The 22,460-nt window shown below is 41.7% G+C and overlaps 1 protein-coding gene across 4 annotated transcripts in view; it reads left to right on the plus strand.

The window, feature by feature from the left end:
* FAT3 (FAT atypical cadherin 3) overlaps window positions 1–22,460 on the plus strand; it is a gene marked incomplete at both ends in the record, with an annotated part of 308,065 nt that overhangs the window by 92,198 nt on the left and 193,407 nt on the right. For all 4 annotated transcript variants that reach the window (XM_082279046.1, XM_082279048.1, XM_082279047.1 and 1 more), the window contains one exon: window positions 2,407–2,721. In XM_082279046.1, the coding sequence (XP_082135172.1) occupies window positions 2,407–2,721 (315 nt within the window). The remainder of the gene's footprint in view (window positions 1–2,406; window positions 2,722–22,460) is intronic.

Here is a 22,460-nt window from a genome sequence, read left to right on the forward strand (position 1 = left end):
CTTATTTATCAAGCTGCTGTGTGATGTTGACAGGTGAAATGACAAGACTTATTGAGGGAAAGGAATTAATTGTGTCTGGGACCTTACAATAAATCAAAAGTAAAAGTAAGAACCAGTGTAGCAGACCTGTTGGCAGTAGCTAATGCTTGTTAAATGATCCTTTCCTTCTGAAATACAGAAATGAAAAGTAACTGTTGCCAGGAGTTATAAAATGAAGGCATGACTCAGAAGATAGATTTATTATCACCTCAGTATCAGTGAAATTCAGCTTCATAAACATAGGTTAATCTGCTAAAACCTTCTGTGCTCTCTCTGGGGAAGAAACCTACCTATTTCAAATTTTGTTTAAAGATCTGAAATAAGTCTTCTTGTCTTCTGAATAAATCATCATCTCTAGGGTCACTAATATTCATCTTTTTTTTTCATTGTTCTTTCCTATGTGGATTTTATTTATTTATTTATTTATTTATTTCTATGGGTTGTCATGGGCTCTTCTCATCCCTGCAGTGTAATTTCTCTTCTGGACTTGTAGGCTTTTTTCATCACAGTTCACCATATATTTCACTCATGTTTCTGCAGAAACTCATTACATAGCACAGGCTGCTGCCAACAAGAATATTTAGAATACACTCTTCCTTTGTCCTCCAGTGCTGCCCTGCTCACCTATGGTGGGTGAATAATACATCTGAGTGAGAGGGACTTGGATCTAAGGTTACTACGAAAAGACCTAAGCCCTTACATGACCAGAATCAGTGCTGCTCCTTTCCCCTTCTTCTCTTATATGGCTGATCAAATGTTAGGACTATACTTGTCAGTTCAAACTAGCATTAAAAGACATAAAAACGAAAATCCAAAATTAAAAAAAAAAAATAGTAATATAAAGAAAATAAAAGAAATCCTGTAAGACAAGAGCAAATACATGTGCCATCTCTGTGCCTGTGTGGTTGGGTTCTGTGCTACCTTGAAAACTTCTCCAAGACTTCAAGCTGTCATGGAAACAGTGCAGTTGGATCCATAAAAAAAAAAGCCCCAGAAGCCAAAAAGACACACAGCTCTTTTGTTAGTGCTGACCTTAGAGCACCTCTGTCCTGTGTGATTAACTGGTAACTTTGTTCTAAATAGTATCAAACACATCTGAGACTAAATTCAGGATTCTTGTGTTCCTGTTTTGCCCTGCAATTTCTCCATCATTTTCCATCTTCTAATGACGTGATTCGATGGTTTGCAAACTGTCCTTTAAATGTTTCTTAAACTTGAGGTCCACTGCATTAGAGTGTGTCTCTCAAGATTTAACAATGCTGTATTAGGAGAGGAAAATATTCTTGATATATGAGTCATAAAGTGGTGAGGAAGTGTGTTTGCTTATTTTGATGCTGGTGCAATTTTGCATGTGGTACTATTGTATTTGGTCCTCTGTGCACCACAGTCAGTGCTTAAGCCGGTGAAGGTTTGGATTACATCAGTACAAGCAAGTCTTAGAGTGGCAGAATGAGTTTCTGCTTTATCATAGAATTGCAGAATGGTTTGGTTTAGACGGGACCTGAAAAGTTGTCTGGTTCCAACCAGAGACAAGCCAGGTGTTCGTGTCAGGGGGAAGATGGATTTCTAAAGCACTTGAAGGCAGAAATGAGGTGGGTGGAAGTCCTTCATGGTAGGACTGTTCAAGCATGGGAGTGGTACCTTGATCATTCTCTGTAGCTCTGTTATACACAAACACGCTTTCTCCTGTGTTTCTTAGGACCAGGTAGGAAACCAACTGATGTTTTCTTAACACCAGTAGGTAAAGTGGCCAAGCCCTTCCTTCCTCTGTGATAAAAGAGGATATACTTATTGTTTAAGGGCTACTGTGTGAGCTTTTGAGTGCTTGTTATCTGGGATTTTGCTATGAGTGAGCTCAATTTTAAATTTACCGTCTGTTTTCTGGACTTGGATGGATTAATTTTAAATTCCCTTCCAGGTTTTCTTCTTGAGCAAGGGCACAGGCAGGAACTTGAAAAGAAAAGCCACCTTTTTTGTGCAATTCATTGTCAATGGTTGTATCTCTGTCTACCAAGGTTTATACAAGTTTGCATCACAAAGCAGAAAATGATGGTGTTTCTTCTGTTACTCTGCCAACTGCAGTTCTAGCAAAGAAATGTCTGTGGCATTAGGACATGTATGAAGAGCCATCTTTTTACTTTCCCTCCTACTCAGTTTCTTGGACAACGGATTGAGATTTTGAGCTGGGTTCACAAAGTAATTCCTGAACTCAGGCTTCTGTTTTCATTTGTTGCACAACTTGAATTTTTCTACAGGTGGAGCATTTGTTGTATGCTGAACACATTTCTGTAGTACAGCCAAATGAAAGTAGATATGATGTTTTATTGATCCTATTCCTGACATCCTCTGCCTGCTGTTTTTCTGCAGGAGTTATCTACACAGCTGATATTCTTGACCGGGAGACGACCAAATCCTACTGGTTGACGGTGTATGCAACTGACCATGGTGTCGTCCCACTCTACACTACCATTGAAGCCTACATTGAAGTGGAGGACGTGAATGACAATGCCCCTCTCACCTCCGAGCCTATCTATTATCCAGTCGTCATGGAAAACTCCCCAAAGGATGTATCTGTCATTCAGATCCAAGCCCAGGACCCTGACTCCAGCACTAATGAAAAACTGACTTACCGGATTACAAGTGGAAATCCCCAGAACTTCTTTGTAATCAATCCCAAAACAGGTAACAAAACCCTGTTGCCTCAGGCCAGTGGGAAAATGCAATTGACATATTTATCAGCTTTCAACCCTTCAGGGTGCACTGGTGTTGCCTTGCTTTCCGTACCTCTGTTTTCTGGTTGCCAATGTGACTAAAGCATCTTGTACATGTCTAAAGCATTCTGCTTTGCATCGGTGTGCGAACGTGCTGGCAGATGATGCGCTGCAGATGTGCTGCTGCAGCAATCACTCTGCCCTGGGTCACTGAATTGCTGCTGGCTGTTGCCTCTTCCCTGTGTTTCTAGGGATGAGACTGCTGCACTGAGTCTGCAGAGCAATGCTAGGAGGCAGATTCAAGCTGTTGCAGGTTACAGAGCAGTGTTTCATTCTTTATAAGCTGGTGTAGCACCACTGAAGTGGGTGGCATGACGGCTGTCCAACACATGTAGTCAGGCATCCAAAGTAGGTGGATTTAATTCTAGAGTTTGCTTTATACAAAAAGACAGTTTAGATGACCTAAAAGTCCCTCTGGCCTTTAAAAAAAAATCCATGTGATTGTATTGATTTGTAACAGCTGGAGATGTAGCCTGTGGGTGCATTGTGGCAGAGATGGTGATTGTTTTAAGTTAAAATACTGTTGTTGGCTGGCAATGGAGCATGGCACCCATGCAGAGCAGCTCTGCACATGTCTGTACCCTAGGTGCCTTTGCTGAATGAGGTTGATGAAGAAATTGCCCCAGGAGATGTAGCCTGAGGTCATGGATGCTCTGCTGGGTGCCTACTTCTGCTTGGCAGCAGGTGTTCCTCACTCCAGCATGTACCCAGCTTTTCTCACTCATTGGGCTTGTGGGGACCCTGCAGCATGATCTGCAGCTAGAGAGTCAAGGGGGTCTTTCAGAGCAATATGCTGATCTTTATGAAGGCAGTTCAGAGAATTCACATAGTGCTCCTTCTGGTTGTTATGCTCCTAGTTTTGTTCTGGGGTTTTGATTTTTTTTTTTCCCAAAGGTTTATTTATATCTGCAGCAAATTTCTAAACAGCTAAAAAAAACTAGAAGGAATAGACGTGAGAGGGAACATTTTAAATTTTCTGTATGGAAATGATGTTCATTAAATAGGTTTTCAACATTTGGTTGGGCAATCCGATTGGAATGTGTGACATAAGAAGGGGTCAGGATCTTCTCAGGCATAAGCCCAGGTGAAGAATTATGGAGAATGTATAATCACTGTGTTCAATCTGCTGAGCCCTAAGGCACATATCTCACTTATTTTTAACACTTGGAATGGCCGAAGATGCTCCTCCATCTGCATCCCTTCTCCCCCTCCCCACCCCATAAATCCCATCTGGGCAAAGTAGCAGAGTTAGGACTCACAGTGTTTAATGCTTGTGCTTCCCTTCCATCGGCTCCTCCCTCAGAGCAATCTGCTCAGCACAGCCCTGCTTATCTGCCAGGGTGAGCCCATGACAAGGAGCCGGGCATGTGGCAGCCCTGTAGCACCCTAGGCTGGTGGCACACCCTGTGGGTTGGCTCTTTGTCTCTCTGGAGAGCAGGCAGGGATACTTTTTCCAAGCAGTGAAATCTTATTCTCACAGTTAACACTGACACTGGTTAATCTTCATTTGCACGGTGGAAATTTCTGGCTGAGAACTTAAAGGCTTCAGGATGAGTAACTTTGCTGCTTGGGCAGCTCCCAAAGGACCCCCCTTACACTCGGTGAGCATCCTTGCTGGTGACTGGCTGTGATTTGTCATAGAGAGGATAAATCATCCCCTTCTATCCAATTCAGTGCCAATTGCAGGGCAGTGAGAACTGGGCAAGGTGGCCTCTTTGAGTTTGTTTTGAAAACGATGAGGCTGACAGAGAGTGTGTGTGCAGAGATCCCTTTTCCCAAAGGGAAGTGCCAGGCCTTGACATGAGAAGGCTTTCTCCTGATGGGATGCTGATGTCCAAGAAATAAAAGCATAATGGATTTTCCTAGAGAGTGCCCCTGGGGGTCTTTGACAAGGCTCCTTTCAGCCATCTCCCTGCAGTGCACTAGTTATCTCTAAGACAGTAATTTACACTCCAGTTGTTTTGTACAGGAGACTTCTGCACACACACAAGAGGTTTGTAGCGTGCCAGCCCTGCACGCTTGCTGGGATCCAGCACAGCAGTAACTCACGTAGAGTGTCGTACAGCAGCCCTAAATGCGACAGCATGCTGTATAATCAAGATGAAAAGGTTTAATGTGAACCCAAATATGCTGCGATTGCTGCATACGTGGGCTGAATGAGCATGCTCCTGCTGTCCGGGGAGAACAGTCATTTGAGAAAGGGGATCTTTTATTTTCTGTGTCACTTTGGAAGTTTAAACACTGCCAGCAAACTGACATCTTACTCTTATGAGTAATCCATTGCTGAGAGGCAACACGAAGGCAGCATCCTGCATTCTTTGCATCTTTTAGTGGGAAGCAGCAGAAGAGATGGGGAGTTTGCTGGAGCATAGGGATGTTCTCAGTTGTCTTTGGAGGTCAGCAGTGACTGTGTTTGCCTTCCTCTGGAGCTCTCTTTCAGCTGCTTTGTAGCTCATGCAGGTCAGCCAGGTTTGTGGAGGCACAGGGACCACTACATGTCTGATCGAGCAGGGATGTGGGGAGTCCAGGTTTTGTTCCTGGTTCTAATTCAGGATCATAATTGCAGCCAATTCTCACACTCTTGATTGATTATCTGGATAGCAGAAGCAACATTACTCCTTGTGTGCTGTATCTGTAGACAGGAGAAACCTCTTAATAGACAAGTTGTCACTTCCTACATTTTTATAGACTGGCACAGCTCACAGTGGCTATTTTAGGCAGTCAAACTGCAAATGTATCGCGTGCATTTGGATCTGTTTGAAGGCAGTCTTCAGACCTTTCAGGATTATTACCTGCAGCTTGCTCTGTGGGTTTTAGAGAAATGAAGAGTTGCTCCTGCAGGAATGAAGAGCTGCTAAAAAGCCACTGATAGCAAGATTTGGGCATTGAAGTCACCCTGGGCAGCTCATGTTCTTGCTGGGGGCTGACTCTGTTGCGGGGGCACAAGTACATGGTGACAAGGGCCCTCCTCTTCAGGCTTGGGGTTTATATGGGTACTCCAGGGAAGAGGACAGGAACATGAGCAGCCCACCCCTGTGTGTCAGAATTGGAAAGGCAGTGTGGGCAACCTCCCATTAAGGCCTTTTTTTTTCTCACCTTGATATTTTTATTAAAATACAGCCAAGCAGCAGTTTGCGCCTCGGTACGCCCTTTTATCTCATGAGCTGATATTCCTAGGTACAAGTACTAAGTGAATAATGTAGCACATGAGCACTTGTGAAACCATAAATCATTCACTCTGGAGAACAAGGCAGCCTTGTTCTGCAAACTAGTGGACTCTGCAGCCTGAGTGTAGCAGGTCCAACAGAGCAAGCTGGGATTTTCCTTTATAGTGGGCAAGAGGAATATATTGCAAAGTACAGTTTTGGGAGGAGGGTAGGAAACATGTTTTTCCAAAGAGTTGAGGTGACTCTAGGGGTTACATGACTACAGGGAAAGGCATTCCCCTGGGCATTTGTTTCCCAGCTGTGTATACACGCAGCAGCAATGGAGGCATTCCTGGAGCTCAGCATCTTGAGCAGCTGTGAGTCAACCCAAACCCTGGTGTGGCTGCTGGGAGAGCCAGGGCTTTTCCTCATAGCTTGACTTGTGTGCTTGGGAGGGCTTAGGGTTGCTTTGGCAGAGCACAGGGTCACAGGACTGTGCTCCTTTGTGGGTGGTGTGAGATGGGGAGGACAGCAGAGCTGCTGCCGGAGCAGCCTGGGGCTGACCAGCTCCCAGGAGTGCCACATTTGGCCTGAGCCGAGCCAGTTACTTCGGGGTGAGAGGCATATGGAAGAAGGTAAATAAAACAGAAGATGGAGTTAATAAAAAAAATTGATTGATTAGAGCTGTAAATTCTTATTTTTATTTCATGTATATGGGTGTTAATTTCACAGCACAGGGGTAATTTACTGCATTGATTTATTATGTTTCTGAGCTTTGGAAAAAACGAATTTTAATTCAAACCATTGCATTATTTTGTTTAGTGTTAACATATTTTGAACAAACCCAGTAAGCTTCTCTTCAGTCTTATGTAGATTACTTAAGAGATTCTTTAACTCGACAACAGACCAAATTTCACTCTTGTGCACATTGTTACTAATTAAGTTACTCTAAAATTATGCTTGTGTGTCTGGAAAATCTGCTTACACCTTGCTTAGCCTTTTGCTGGCACCATTTAAACAGAGGGAGACCCCTGGCACCCCTGAAATAGTATTTGCTGCAGTGGTGAAGGCAGGATGCACTAGAAGGTTTAGAAATAGTGCATATAGGTCAGTTAATCTTTGCAGAGCAGCAATACTCTGCCTCTGGAAGTTGTCTCTGAACTGTCACATCTGCACCTAGATTTGTAAAGACTCTGGATATTTTCATGCTGAAGTAGTATTAATATTTATAGAAGCTAATACAGGGTTAGTGAGTGTCAGAATTTAATTGGTATGAATGCTACTCTTCTTAGTAGGCTGGGCTTTGCTTTCTTTTGTACTCACAAAGCCAGCTGGCGTAGAATCCTGCTGGGTCTGAAAGCCACATTTGCTCTGCCATACTCAAATAGTGCTTCACCCTCCTGTCATACATCCTGATTTTTATAGCCACTTCTCTTTGGTTTGTCCCAAGAAATCTTTGCTCTCACAGACCGAGACAAATCCAGTGGTCTGCTGCTGCTGCTCCACATCCTGATGGCTGACAGCAGTACAGCTGCTGGGTACCCAGTGCCTCTTTTCAGCCCAGAAATCACAGAATCACTGAATGGTTTGGGTTAGAAGGGATATTAAAGACCATCTAGTTCCAACCCATCTGCCATGGGCAGGCACATTTTCCACTAGACCAGTTGCTCAGAAGCCCATGCAGCCGGGCCATGAACATTTCCAGGGATGCAGCAGGGATTATCCTTCTATCATTATCCTTATCTATTATCTCTCATTATCTATCTATTATCCTTAAATATTATAGCTGCTGTTAGAGCAGACTTTGAGGAGGGGATTGCTCTGGGCAGCTCTGGAGGGTTTCCCAGTGGTCCTGGAGGGTTTCTGGGTTTCTCAGCCTGTTCTCGTGGTCAAGGGGCACTCGCCTGTCCTGGCTGCTCCATCCATGCTGCTAACTCTTGATAAGCTTCCTCTGAAATAAGATCTTCCATATCTTCTAAATTAAGGCCATTAGCTTTTTTGGAGTTTTTAGTCTAACCTGCACTCTTTCTCCAGGATATGCTTTAGTTGCTATAATGATCAAATCAGAAAATGTATTTTGAATTTTGATAGCGTTGCTGGTCATCTCCTTCCCACTGGGTGCTCCTTCTGAAGGGTGTCTCCCTCACATGTGTTGGCCATAGAGCCCTTTTTGGCAGCTCATGTGTATGATGAAAATCAGCTCTGCAAATCATGTCATAGCACAAATAGCTCAATGCTATTCAGCCTGTAAGTGTCCTTTCCCTGTCCAAGAGCAGACAGGATCTTGCAGAGGGAAAAGACATTCATTGTGGGGCTCTCCATTCAATGGTGAATTTGAGGAATTGGTCTCCCTTTCCTTCTGTGCTCTTTAACGCTGTTTGTACAAATGCTGAGTTCGCCAACAGTTGCAGAGTCCAGCCCATCACTGATATGTGACCATAACTAATACAGATTCTTACAATGTAATTCCCCTACCACATTAGCTGGCTTCCATTCTCTGTAATTTATGTTGTATCAACACACGCTAAATGATCTACTTTCTTTGCTTTCACTTCTCTATTATTTAAAAGCGTGGCTCTTAATGACTTCTTTGTAATACACTCACTGTTAAAAATTGAGCTTTGGAGCATTCTAAAAGCTTTTAATTTCTGCTTTGGCATGGCTTATTCTTTACTAGACACCATATTTTCAGTGGTTGGAGCCCAGGGTTAACAGCTGGAAAACCAAAGGACCATGGATGTTGGAGTTATGTGCTTAATCACAGTGGGACCGATAAGTGTGCCAGGCACTGTATAGCATATTAGACAAAGTTCCTCCCTTAAGGAGTTTGTCATAATAACAATAATAATAGTAGTTATTAAGAAAAAAGAGGAGAAGAAAAAAACCAGGGAGGAGGATGTAAATCAAGTCCATCTGCTTGCCAGGGCACGTTTATTCCCCAGAGTAAATTTTCAATTAGATCCTGAGCTGCAGCACAGCAGGGACATGAACTCTTCTTTTGACTTTGAGTGGGTCACCTCACCTCAAGGTTTTTCTTTTCTTTTCTTTTCTTTTTTTCTTTTGGTTTTTTGTAAGTGGAAGTATTTTCTTGCCTTGTGTGATTGTCCTGTAAATTAATTCACAGTAGACAGTTTGCAGATCAAATACGCTCTGGGAATGCAAGCTATCGATTTTTCAGGCATCCTGGCATTAACAGACATGCATTCACAGTCATGATTCATAGGCATGAAATAAAAAGAGGAGCATCACTTCCAAAATGGTAGGATGAAGAAGATTTTAGACTAAGTATTGTCTAATGGCCAGGCCACTGGTTCCGCTGAAAATGACAAAATTTGGGCTCAGCCAGCATGACTCTTTCCTCTTCCCTTCCTCCCTGGTAGCGATTCCCTTCTCTATCTGTATATGTTATCTGTGGAGGGGATAAAGGTGTGAGCTGTGTCACCTCAGTTGCAGCTACAGTAATGCTGCTTTTAATAAAATAATAAATCCAGTTTTATGATTTCTCTTGAACAGACCTGATTTCTGCTAGCAGTGGGTTTTTATTCATGAGGCACTGAATATGGTTGAGATTGCTGGATGTCTCTGGTATCAAGTGCGTCTTTTAAAATGGCATTTAAAGATACAGTATTTCTTATAAATGCCATTTCTTTGTAATCAGCCGTTTTATACTTGTCTTATAGAAATTTTAACCTTTTTTTAGATGTCCATGATGACTTTTTTTAGATCTCTTTCACAGTAAGAAGTTTAAGGAGTGTTCCCATTGCCTTGACTGAACAATTGTGTTCTCACTTATTCAATGCAGCACCAGTTTTTAATATGAACTCCCTATTTCCTTCAGTAGAGACTTATTTCTGAAGGGCATAAACATGTCAAGGCCCAGTGGGACAGCTTTTTCTGATGGAAGAATTTGCTGCCCAGTAACCAGACAGCTCCCTCCTTTCCTGCCCCAGCACCAATTCTGGAACAGCAACAATTTTGCCACTAATCTCATAAATCTATGTTGTTGTGTGCGGGAACTCTGTCTGGGGGGTGCTCGGTGCGAGTTCGGACGGTCGGCACGGTGACGAGAGATCTCTGTAGTCAGATCTTGGAACATGCGGTTTATTGCAAAGGGCGTGGGTACAGGGGCACTGCTTAGAGCTGCAGCTGGCAGCTCTGAGCAGGCCCAAGAGAGCAAGAGAGTAAGTGGGTAAGTAAAGAGAGAGAGGGGGAGAGAGAGGAATGAGGGTGAAGAAGTAGTGAGAGAGAATGTGTGTAGAGTATAGTAAGAGTGTCTGAAGTCCTGGTTACAATACAATAAATCATCTTCTGTACTGAATATTCTAATTGTCACTAACCAATCTAATACAAGATACAAATCCTATAGCATTTACATACAGCCTATAAGAGTTCTTATATTACCATAGAGTGTTACATCTTAACTTCTAAAAACTACTCTTTGGACCCCTTCTGCTGAGCTAGTAGGGTCTGCTCTGACCCTTGGACCTGCCTGCAAGCAGAGGGTATTGTTCAATCAAGAGGGGATTACCTTCAGTTGGCCATACCATTGTTTTCCAGGTGTTCAGTAACTAAGATTTGGTATCTCAAAGGTGGCTTTCATTTCGATGTCACTTATAGTTTTCATATTCCCAAAATCTTTTGTCAGGCAATCATATTTATAAGGCTTTCCTGTTTCATCTTCCCCAACAGTTGTGTATTACATCAGTCACTTATTCTTTTCAAAAACATCAACAGAGCATACCTTCTGCCTATTCAGAAGCAGCTTTGTCTATCAGCTTAGCTGTGAAACTCATTTTTCTACCTTGTCAGGTCAGTTTCTGTATTTGTAAATTTCCAGAAGTCATGGCTAGGCAGAACTGATCAAGAAATCACCTACCTTTTTAAGATGCTGTACTATTCCTTCAGTAATTTGTAGTTAGGGCTGTTCCATTCACTTCCAGGTAGCCAAATTCTCTTGTTAGTATTCTTATCAATGTCAGAAGGACAGTTGAGCTTACTGGGTGAAATTCTACCACAAGTACTGAGTAACAGCCCTGTTAAATGTAGGCACAATGCATATGCTACGGATACTTGTCATATCCTGCCATACATTGATATGATAATACCAGCAAATGTCCCTGAATTACAGTAATTGCTTGTGGTCCAAATCTGAACTCTGGCAGGAGGAATTAGGATGGTGAGTTAGGGATACTGAGGTGTGGAGCCTGTAAGCTTGGAGTTCATGCAGGGGTAGGAGTCTGGAGAGGGAGCTGCCAGGGAGGAAAATAAAGCTGTGCTGTTAGCCCAGAGGAGGTGAAAGCTTCGGATGGGGGTAGATGATGGGTTTCTTTTTTCCTTTTTATTTCCTACTTCTTTTTAATCAATCAAGCAACTTGTGTTTATCTTTTGCTCGACAGTCAAAGTTATTACTGGTGTCTGTGGTGTTGGATGCTGCAAATCCCAAGCAGACAACATTAAATCAGCTTTTCCCCCTTTTGCTCAGTTGCAGTGAATAGTCACATTGTCTTCTTAGAACAGGCACTACTCGTGGCTTGAATAGTGTTTCACCTTGTTGTGTGAGCAATTTCTAAAATCTCTTTATGGACTGGAAGTTAGAGGCAAGGAATGTGGTTCTGGTTTACTTTTAGTTAACATCTGATCCTTGGTACAAGCAGTGATATTTCCTGTTTGGAGAATTAGATTGACCTGTGCTGCATGTGGATATTAAAAAAAATAACGTAGCTCAGAAATGGAAATAAAAAGAGAAGGCAACTGGGAAGGCAGGTGTGTTTGCATAGGCCATAACGATGTCAGTAATCACCAACTATTATTTCTTCTTTGTCTTCCAACATAGGAGGTTGTGTCAGCACCTATTAAACTCCCGAAGCCTCATCACCTCACAGTTCAGCTGAACTAGTCTGTTCAAAAATTAAGCTTAACAGTGGATTGTGTTATTTCCCCTTTTTTTTTCCAACTCTCTGTTTCCATCAGAGTTAAGCTGTTATAACAAAGATAATTATTTTCTGTGAAATTACTCTCCCCTCCTTTCCCCTTCCCCTTATGTTAATGAGAGTGTTTTTCTTTTCCTGGGAAGACTGACACAACTTCTTTGAAATTAGTGTTGTTGCCAGTTAAGTATGTGACCTTATCTGTGTAATTGTACAGATCGTGCTGCCATATGTCTGCATGCACAGAGCTTAATTTAACCAAAGACATACATGTGTAAAAATAAAGCAGAATCTGGGGGTTAAATATCAGAAGAGCCCCCTAATCACAGCTTTCACATTATACACAGCTTTCTACAGAGCTCTAAGAGCTCTGAAGTTAGAGTTTAAAAAACCCTCTTTACATGGGACCATGCTCTTGTAACCTTGTTTTTACATTGGTTGTCATGTGGATTCTACTATGCCTCTACTTCATTGCTTGTTGTACCTACTTGATTTCTCCCTCTGTGGCAGCTAAGTCCTTCATGCTGTTTGGTAAGGTAGAATAGGACCATTTTTACTTTTTTACAAGGAGGGAACTGATGCAAAGGAAGCAGCTTACTCATCCAATGCCAGCAGTAAAAATTGGGTTTTAATTTGCCTTCAAAGCCAATGGCCACATGTAATGCAAAGCCTTGTGGCATGGGTCCAGCCCATCCTGCCCTGCTAAATCCAAGGCTGCCCTGGCACCAGTGTTTTCTACTGTGTGCGCAGAAGTTACCTGGGCATGTTGGAGCCCCAGCAGAATGTATTTCCTATCCTGTTTCCAACTAGCCCACCATTTCCTGTCCCTGCCTTTCAGTCCCTTCCTCACCTTTCTTTCTCTCCTGCCCAAAGGCAAGCCTGGGTTGCCCACAAGAGAGAAAGAATTACAGTTTGCACAGGGACAAGGAGTCTCAGATGGCTCTGTTGGAACCTGGGCATCTGAGGGCTGAGTTGACTCTTCTCTTTTGAGTGTATGAAGCAACCCTCTTCTCCATCAGCCTAGTGTGGTGCTGTCATGGAGCAAGGAAGCAAACCCAGAGCTCTAGAAGTCCCCCAGTACCCCCAATAATCATGATCTTTCATTTACTTGTACTTTCTATGCAAGAACGTTTCCTCGTTGCTTCCTGTGTGTATGAGTCAATGTCATGACATACTGTGGGTTTGTTGCCTTCTAAGAGAAATTTAATGTTTGTGTCGGATGAGTTGCGTGCAAGGAATCTGTGCTGCAGTGATCTATTTATATGGTAATTAGCAAGTAGCTTTGCAGCTCTTAAAGGGATTTGGTTTGAAAACTAAGTATTATTTCTTGAATTTTAACTTACCAACAGTGTATAAACAGCAGTGCACATGAACATTTTTTTTAATGTAGCCACAATACCCAAAAGATAAATGTAAGTCTGCTCTGCAAGAGAATATTTTGGCTATAATTAATTTTGCTTCCATTCACCATATGCTTGTATTTTCTGACCTTCACTTTAATCACAGACTCTATGTAATAAAGTGTGCAGTATTAAAACAAAAGTTGCTTAAAGAAGCACAAGTGCTTGTGGTGCTACATCTTCAGCTGAATTATGTGGTTTGTGCCACCTGAGAATTTGACCATCGTATCCTTAAGAAGATATTATTATGGAAAGGTGCTGTCATTGCTCAAAGATGTTGAAGTTATTTTTGTTAATAGGAGAACAAGATGAGTTTTTTTAAATCTTTGAAGAAATGCTGTAAGCCTACTCAAATAGATCCTTGAGGAGAAGCAAACAGGGATGGAGAATTTTTTCTTTATCCTTATTATTCTGTGTTTGAGGCAGTTCTTGAGACACGACCTGGGAACGCACTGCAAATGACGCAAAGAATAATTGCTGCTAAATTTAATTTGTTGAGTAGGTGTGAATTAGATTAATTAAACAGAGAATAAACACACACAAGATTACCCAAAGTAGCTGCATGGATGGAAAAATTTTAGACTATATTAACAGCTTAGATATGCATGATGCTGAGATATTTTTCATGTGAGTCTGTAATTTCTTAGGGGATTTCTCTCAGATATTTTATTTCTTTCTTGTAACACTTAATGTAATCCAAATTGATTAAGGGAATGCTATGCATTAAATGGAAAAAAATAAGGCAAACACATGCTTAAGAATTAACTTGACTAGTCTACTGGGGTGACCTGCAGCTTTGACTCAATAATATGTCCGTGCCCTGCATTATTGTGTGAGAAAACCCCTCGGCTTGGGTTGGGTTCACTTGCAGAGAACAGAGTCCTTTAAGGAGGATGGACAGCTCAGCATCAGAGAAGCCAATAGGCAGGATTTGGATACAGCCATTGTTTGGTCAGCTGGATGAGGGGGCTTCATGTCCCACTCCCAAGCTTAGCTCCAATCTATCGGTGCATCTCTCCGTGCTACCTGGTGTTGAGCAGGGAGGATCTCAAGGACTTCTTATTGTATTCAGTCTGCAGGAGGAGGTTTCCTCTCCACCTCCAAAACTTCTGTTTCTACTTTCTGCTTGAAGTCATTGTGCAAAATAGCTGGGATTTTACAAACACCCCGCAAGGCATCAGCCTAACCTCTTTACCAGGCTGCCTTATTAACAGCAGAAATGCAGTACTGAGAAAGTAATTAAGATTTAATGGGAAGAAAAAACGTCAGAGAAGAAAAAAATTCCTATGTGGAGAGAAATTATTTTTGCTTATAAATAAACATGAGGAAAGGAGATGAAAACATGAAGAAACTAATACATGTTTTGTTGAACTGACTGTATAAAGACAGTTGCATCACACGGAAAATATTGCATGTCCAAAACTGTTTCACCCATATATGTGTATGGACTTGGCTTTTGTCATCATGAATGCTCATCCCCACCTCTAATAGTTCCTTTGGGAAGAGCAAAACAACCCAGAATCATATCTTCAAGATACCTTAATTTCTGCACATTGAATCCTGCAAGAAAAGTAAGAAGGATTGTGGGGGTTCAGATTGCGTTTGTTTTTGTGGTTTTGTTCCTTTTTTTTTTTTCTTTTTTGTTTTTTTTACAAGTGTGTGTTTTTTGTGGATTTTCTTCAGTGCTTTTATTTTAATTATTTAATAATTAAAAATAATTCATAGCTAAGAACTCAGTCAGGAAAAGCAAAACCTGTGCTGCCTTTTGGTAAGCTGAAAGGGTGACTTTTTTTTTTTTTAGTATTTATTTGCAATATTGTGGCACCTTCGTAGCTGCAGCATGAGGCAGCACCCCGCCGTGCTTGGCAGGATAAGTGGAGTAAAAGATGGTTGCTACGCCGAAAAAGCTCTCAGTTTCGGGGGAGCCTGAGACAACAGATGGGGAAAAGCAGATGGAGATGCGTCAGAAAAACCAAGGCGGTATTGATCAGTGCTAAGTTTGTTGCTGGGCACTCTTGGTGTGCGGAGGAGTGGAGACCAGGCTTTTAGAAAACGGAGCAGTGGGCAGTTTGGACACGTGCTGGCAAGGTGCCACCGTGCCCTTGTGTGCCAGGGGCTTCGTCCTGTGGCTGCAGCTCCCAGCCTCTTGCAGAGCTTGCAGGGAGGGGCTGCAAGGGATTTGATCCAAATAGGATAAAGGATATATATATTTTCTGCGTCTGTATCTGTGGAGAGATTTCCCTTCGTCTCTCTGAGGTGTGTATATATAGGTACAATTTTTAATTTTTTTTTCTTCCAAAATTTAGCACAAATTGCAAGGGGTTGGGTTTGGTGGGTTTTGGTTTGGGCTTTTTTCTTGTTCTTTCTTTCTTTTTTGGATTTTGTTTTGCTTCGGGTTTTTTGCCTTTTTTTTTTTTTTTTAATTAAAGAATTTGTCAGCAAAAAACATTCAAAGTGGATGTTTTCTTTTTTCCTTATTGGCATATGTATAAGTTTGGAGATCTTTTTCCCTGTTCTCAGTTTTCATGAGAAAAGAAAGACAGTGGCAGTCTTACAGGAGAAGGGCTTAACTGCTCTTTGAGTTGGACTTGAGGGCAGAGGCTCCCGGAAGGTTCAAACGTGATGTCCAGCTGTGCTCCTGAAAGGTGAAATTCCTTTATATTCTGGAAAAGCTGGCTACTGTCCTCACCATAGTTAAAAAATAAAATACTTAATGGAGCATCCCCATCCCTTCCTCCTACACTGGAGCTCCAGGGGTTTTGTTGCAGGGATTTATAGAGACACTTGCTGTGTACAGCCAGGGTAGGATCCAGGAAGGCCTCTGAGTGCTTCATTTCTCGTTGGTAACGATGTGCATATAGACAGGTGTGCCAGAGTTAAAATCCTACATTTTCTTCACCTGTCCACCTGTGTGGACAGAGGGACTCAATGTTAAATGACAGAGTCAGACATTCAGAGCAAGATTCTCATCTCTTTTCGAGCATGACTGGATCCTGTGTCAGTCCATCAACTTAAAAGGGTCACATCACTGGGGTTCTCACATTCCCTTTTTTAAACCTTAAATTTACACTACCATATCATGGGGAGCTGAAGAAATTCACTGTGTGTAATTTGTCAAGAAAAATTTAAGAGGTTGTGGCTTCATGGTTTGTGTATGCCTACATAGGGACAGGATTTCTGACAAAGGTTTTCTTTCATCTAACAGATAAAAGGCAAAAAAGACAGTGACCTCAGAGAAATTCAGACTAGAAATAGTCCTATTTTTCTGGCTCAGCATAGTTGCAGCTGTAAAGGTGCTATTCCAAGGTTATGGTCCAGACACAGGGGCCAAGCAGTGAAATTCCCTGACTATTATTATCCAGGAGCACAAAACAGATTATCTGATCTGTACTGAAAACCTAGTAATGCATGATGAACACAGTTTAAGACAAAAATTACCATATCAGTAGAGGGGGTTTTATGGCACAGCTCGGTTTTGCACAAAAAGCTGGGAGGAGAGGCCATATCTCTTCTGGTAACGGATAATATATATTCAAATACAGTGTTGTCCCATGTTTTTGTCCTCTGGGCTTCTTGAATACCATTATTGCTGTAAAACATTATAAATAAATCAACAAAAGAAAAAACTTGTTATATATATTCCTATATTGATTCTAACAGGATTAAAATAAGAAAACATTAACACCAACTTGTCTCACATAAGAAACATGATTTTCTCATTCTGTAACAGCTTGATACATAGCAGACCATATTCCTTTTAATCACTTTCTCACTGATAGTAAGGTGAAATGGAGCTTTTCAGACTCTTGTTACAAATTTTTGGATTAAAAGTTTCCTATCTGTTGCAAAACATCAATAAGCGCATTCAGTGAGGTGTGGGGTAGGAGCGACTTGTTCCATTTCTGGGGGCATGTAATATTTTATCATCTTGCAGCCTTCTTGCAATTTGGTATGCTGAGAGAAATTAATTTGACTGTTTACAATATTTAATTTTCAATAATTATTCAAGCATATAGAATGACAGGCATTTACAGTATGTAGTAAACAGATGGATTAGCAATTGTGCATGTAATTAGAAATTACACTTAAAATACAAACGTGCATTTGAATATTCAGTTACCTTTAAAAAGAGAAAAGGTATAAATAAAACTGTGAGTGCCTTAGAAATTATTTATAGAGTCCATGAAGTGCCCTTCATAAGCGAGTCTTTGCCAAAAATATTCATTGAGTTCCAATTGCAAGTTATGTGTACTTTTTTCCCCTAAGATAAGACTGAGTTGTTCGGATTTGATAGTTTTTCCATGCTCATGTGGTTTCAGAATCACCGCAGGATCACTTTTCCCAGCCTCCAAAGAGAGACATCCCCCCTGCATCATGGTGTCCATGCTACTGGTGGTGTGAAACTCAGGGTGCTGACTCCCACCCACCTGGCACCCAGTCCCCAGCCCTGCCTTTGCTAGAGGTCACGGCACTTGAGAAATTATTTTGTTAGGACAAGATAAATCTTTCTCAGAAATTGTGGAACTGTCAGGATGTGAAAGTACTCTAAATGAGTAACAGTCTGATTTTATTACTTTAGAGTTTATCCTTTTCCCACGTTGAATTGTGTTGCAATCTTTCATTCGGTCGAAACTGATTTGTGGGATAGATGACAGAGCGACCCCCAGTGAAATCACCCAAAGTGCCTGGAAATGATTTTTAGAAGTGGCTTTTTAGAATCCATTTTAGATGCCTTTGCAAATACATTCTTCCCAGATTTTGTTGTGATTTCCTAACGTCGCTCCTGGGTTGAATGCTTTGGTGCTGTGCACGTGGCACATGGACCAGGCTGTCTACATCAGAGCTGGTGTAGAAGAACCCCAACTTCATTTTCTCTATTAGTTTAATAATTAATAGAAACCCCAACAAACCCCACTCTTTTGTCTCAGGAATACTTTGGAAGAAATAGGCTATAAATATAACACCTTCAAGGAAAGAGTTTCATCCTCCTCTCAGTGAAGTCAATGGGATTCTTGCCATTGCTGCAGATGGGTGTGGGTTTGAACCCTTAGTGACTGTCTGAGTGTGAAATGAGAAAATATATTTAGCCAGGTTCATTTGAAATTATTAGAGACAAATTCTCATCTAAGATGGCAGTTGGGGCTGATTTCCATTGCCTTTCAGCATATTGACCACAAATCATGTCATGAGTATGAAATACCCCTTCCCCCCATATGTATCTCCTCCATTTAAAGGGATTATAATTTAACATAGAAAGAAAAATTCAAATCTCTGCCCCTCAAAAGTTTACTGGGTTTAAGTATGTACATTACCTTTAGGTAAAAAAAATATTAAATTAAGATAGTTATTTTCCTTTTTTTTTACTATATTGTATTACAGATTTTCATGCTATTGTTCTATTCACTATTGTAACGCAATTCTCTGTATTTATTTGTTGATGTAAGTGATTTTCTACTAGACCTCCCAGCATAGTGCATGAGAGATCCTCTATTTTTCCTACTTGTGATATTTTCTGGTTTAGAGATGGAAGCAGAGGTTTTGCAGTTTTTGCAGTGTGATAGGATAGTGAATGAACAGATTCACAGTCTTAAGGTTGGAAGGGTATTATATCACCTGCTCTGACCCCTTCATAGTAGACATGGTAGAAAATCACCTAATTACTCCTGCACTGAGGTGTTTGACTAAAGCCCATATTCCAGGAAGGTACCGATTTAAAGCCTACAAGACCTTTTTTTTTTTTCCCTGATGCTTATCTCTTGTATTCTTTGAAATGTCTGGTTTATTTTTCATTGAATTTGTCTGCCTCTTCTCTCCACCATTAGATTTCACGGTACTTTTCTCTGCTGGAATAAAAAACCTTTTACTCCCTAGTAATTTCTCCCTGTACAGGTACTTATATGCATTAATCCAATTATTAATTAATTAAAGACAGTATAGTTTTTAATGCAGAGAGGAAAAGAAGCACTGTTTTAATTGGTGCCATATTGTCATTGACTTACATGTAGAGAAACGCAGGCTGTTCTGCCTCCATAAAGCCATTTGTGGTCACAGTCCAAAGGTGACTTCCAAAGTCCTCCTGGCTCAAGTCTGAAACACGCAGGAAAAGCCAGGGTCAGGTGCAGAGGGGGGTATGAAGTAGCTCCAAGGACCTTCTCGACATGAGCAGCAGCAGCTGCCAATGCAGCAAAGAAGGTGTGCCAGGTTATTGTTCACAAAAATTATTGCTCATGGCACTGGCTCCCACAGTAAGCTGATAGATGCCTAATTTCTTTCTGTTGTAGATAGGAAGTGAATGCATATGGCTTAGCTATTTGTCATCCACCGTGGCTATTTCCCCCTTCTTCAAGGACAAATTACTCCAGTGTTGTTACAGCTAGAGATGAATAGTTTTTTGCTTGGGGGGCTGTTATCCCCTTTAATGCTTCCTTTGGTATCAAAATATGGAAAATTTGCTGTTGCCTCTAAATATGTAGGAAGCGTTTTTGAGGTAAGGAACCTGGACAGATGTAAGCTTTCTGAACATCACAGTATATGTTTAAAGAAAAAAAAAAAAATGTAGACCCAAGTTCTGATATTTCCAGAATGTACAGCAGATGGTCTTATAAACTACAGTTTGGTTCCACTCTCCTCTCACTGATCATAGCTTTATGCACACTGTGAGCCTGACAGGTGTGGGTTTATCAGCTGCAGATGATGAGCAGCCTTGTATAACACAGAATATAAGAGGTCCAGTGTGAACCATCACCTGAACGCTGCAATCATGTTTTCTCACCGAAGTGGCAGGCACTGGCGTCCATGCTGTCCCTTGTTGCTCTCCCATCCAGTCCATGGGCTCTGTCCTATGAACAGGATGGTGCTTGCTTCCTTACCCACCAGCAAAACCTTTCTAATGGCACAGAAGCCAATGTAATAAATCATAGGGAGTTGTATTCTTCAAAAACAAGCTATCATGGGTGAGGGGGTGGCTTTAGTTAATGAGAGAAAGTGGGGGGAGAGTCATGAGTTAGAACTTGGCTCCTCTGAACTCCAGCTACAAGTCAGAACCACAAGATGTTGCATGGTGTTTGCTCTAGCAGAATGGCAGTTAACTCACTTGTGTATTAACAATTCCTTCTTAACTTGAAATGTCGGTAATTAAGACCTGGATTCCCTCCTTAACTCTGCCATAAGGCTCGTGCACAATCTGGAAATGTCTCTTGGAGCAGCTTCCCCTGCACAGAGGTCAGGACTTTGCCCCAGACAGCTGACTTCATGCCATCAGTGTGGGACTGTGCCCACACAGAGACAGAAAGCCTGATTCAGCCCCCAAGAAGGAATTGTATCTCCCCAAGGGAATGGGAGTTTCTGAAGCACAAAAACAAAATACATTTTTGTTGTTTTCATTTGCCTTCTGGTTTAGGGTAGACTGAACAGATTTCAATCTTCAGATCCACAAATACAGCTTTTTTCTGGGGATTGTTTTCATTTTGTTTCTTGTAAATGAAAGCTGAGTCTCTTGTAATTAACAAGAGTCTCAAGACTTTGGCTAAAATACGGAGCATCAGGAAAGCAATGACAAATCCTTGACAGGACCCATAACTGGCAGTGAAGTATGTGGAGACGCTTGTGTGCTTGGTCCTTGCAATGAAATCCTGTGTCTGAAGGCACGGCTTTATGACTGCGAGCAGCAGCAGTAATGATTCCCTTCTTCCACACAGTGCTCTTGTGTGAGTTATTTCATTACTGCCTGTAATGTGCTTTGAAACCTTGGATTGAAGAGCAGGGTGATTATTATGGTAGTTTAATAATACTGTTTAGAAGGATGTAGTGTGCTGCAGCACTGGCTTTCATGGAAGCACAATCTGCATTCAGTGGAAATGTTCTCCATCACCAAAGTCAACTCCCAAAGTCACACTTGGCATTGCTGCTGCTCCATCTTTGGCAGGTTTTGGGGAGCTCACAGTGCAGCATGGTGATCTTCCAGTCCCTGGCTCTGTGGCAGGACACAGCTACACAGGTTGTTCCCACACATCCTCTGTTCTCACTGAGATCTTTGCATTTGGAGCTTCCTGGTTTGGGACAAGGGGATTTGCTACGGGGCACCTGTCCTTCTCTTCTGGTTTCCACCATTGCATGGTCTCATTGCTCCGTGCCAAGAGGCTGCTGTGATGCTATTTGGGTTATCCCTGCACCTGACTCCAGATAGAGATTTTTGTGATTGCTTTCACAAGGTTTCTCTGTGACTTCGCTCTTAGCTGGTGATCACCTCTTGCAGTTTGGTCTGCTGGCTTTTGAGAACAAAGCAATGCCTGCTGCCATAGGCTTCAACACCAGAAAGAGCTGTTGTAGTTTGAGGCAACCAGTCATTTCCCCTGATTTTAAAGGGAACATGGGGATTTCATTGCCTCCCCAGGGCCCAGACCCGCAGGACAGATTTCCTGGTACTGGCAGCTGAACTGCCACCTCCTTCTCTCTATGGGGATGTGCCATGTGGGTGCTGTGCCAGCTCCCAAGCCTTCCCCCCTCTGTGCCCCTGCCAGTCTGCCCAAGGACCCAAGCTCATGCCCAGTCACAGGGTTTTGCAGATGTTGCAGTACTGCTCAGTATCTGGAGAATAGGAAATTTCAAAACATCCTTTTTCCATCCAGTTCTGTGACCTTTTATGTATTTTGCCACTTTCAAGGCTATTGTGCTCTTGTGCCTATTATCTCTTTTTTTTTGTTGTTAACAAAGGCAGACATAGAGTTATAGAAAAATACCATTAGCCACTTAAATTGGTGCCTGAATTACTGAAGTGTCTGTACTATAGCATCTTGCAGTTTGTTCTGTATTCAGATTTTTACATAAATCTTTAATGCCACAGCATTTAAATACCTTTCAAAAATGCATTAACCAATCCATTTAACATTTCCAATAAGATACATACTTGTTCTATATAAGAAATATTAATACACTGTTCAATTCTCAAGTTGCATTAGAGCATATATAAACCAGAAGCATTAAAAAAACCTCTTCAGAATGCCTCTGTAATGAAAGCACAGAGAGAAACCTCTCCAGAGGGCAGATCTTCCCATTCTGACTTTAGCTGGAGGGTGTGAGTGGGTCTTTGAAGGTTCTAGAGAATAATTTCGCTGTTTGGAAACTCACTACCAGCATGGTAGGTAGGATATGTGGCTCCAGACCAGGAGAAGATAAAAA

The sequence above is a fragment of the Coloeus monedula genome (assembly GCF_965178545.1).
Source record: "Coloeus monedula genome assembly, chromosome: 3".
Lineage (NCBI taxonomy): Eukaryota > Metazoa > Chordata > Aves > Passeriformes > Corvidae > Coloeus > Coloeus monedula.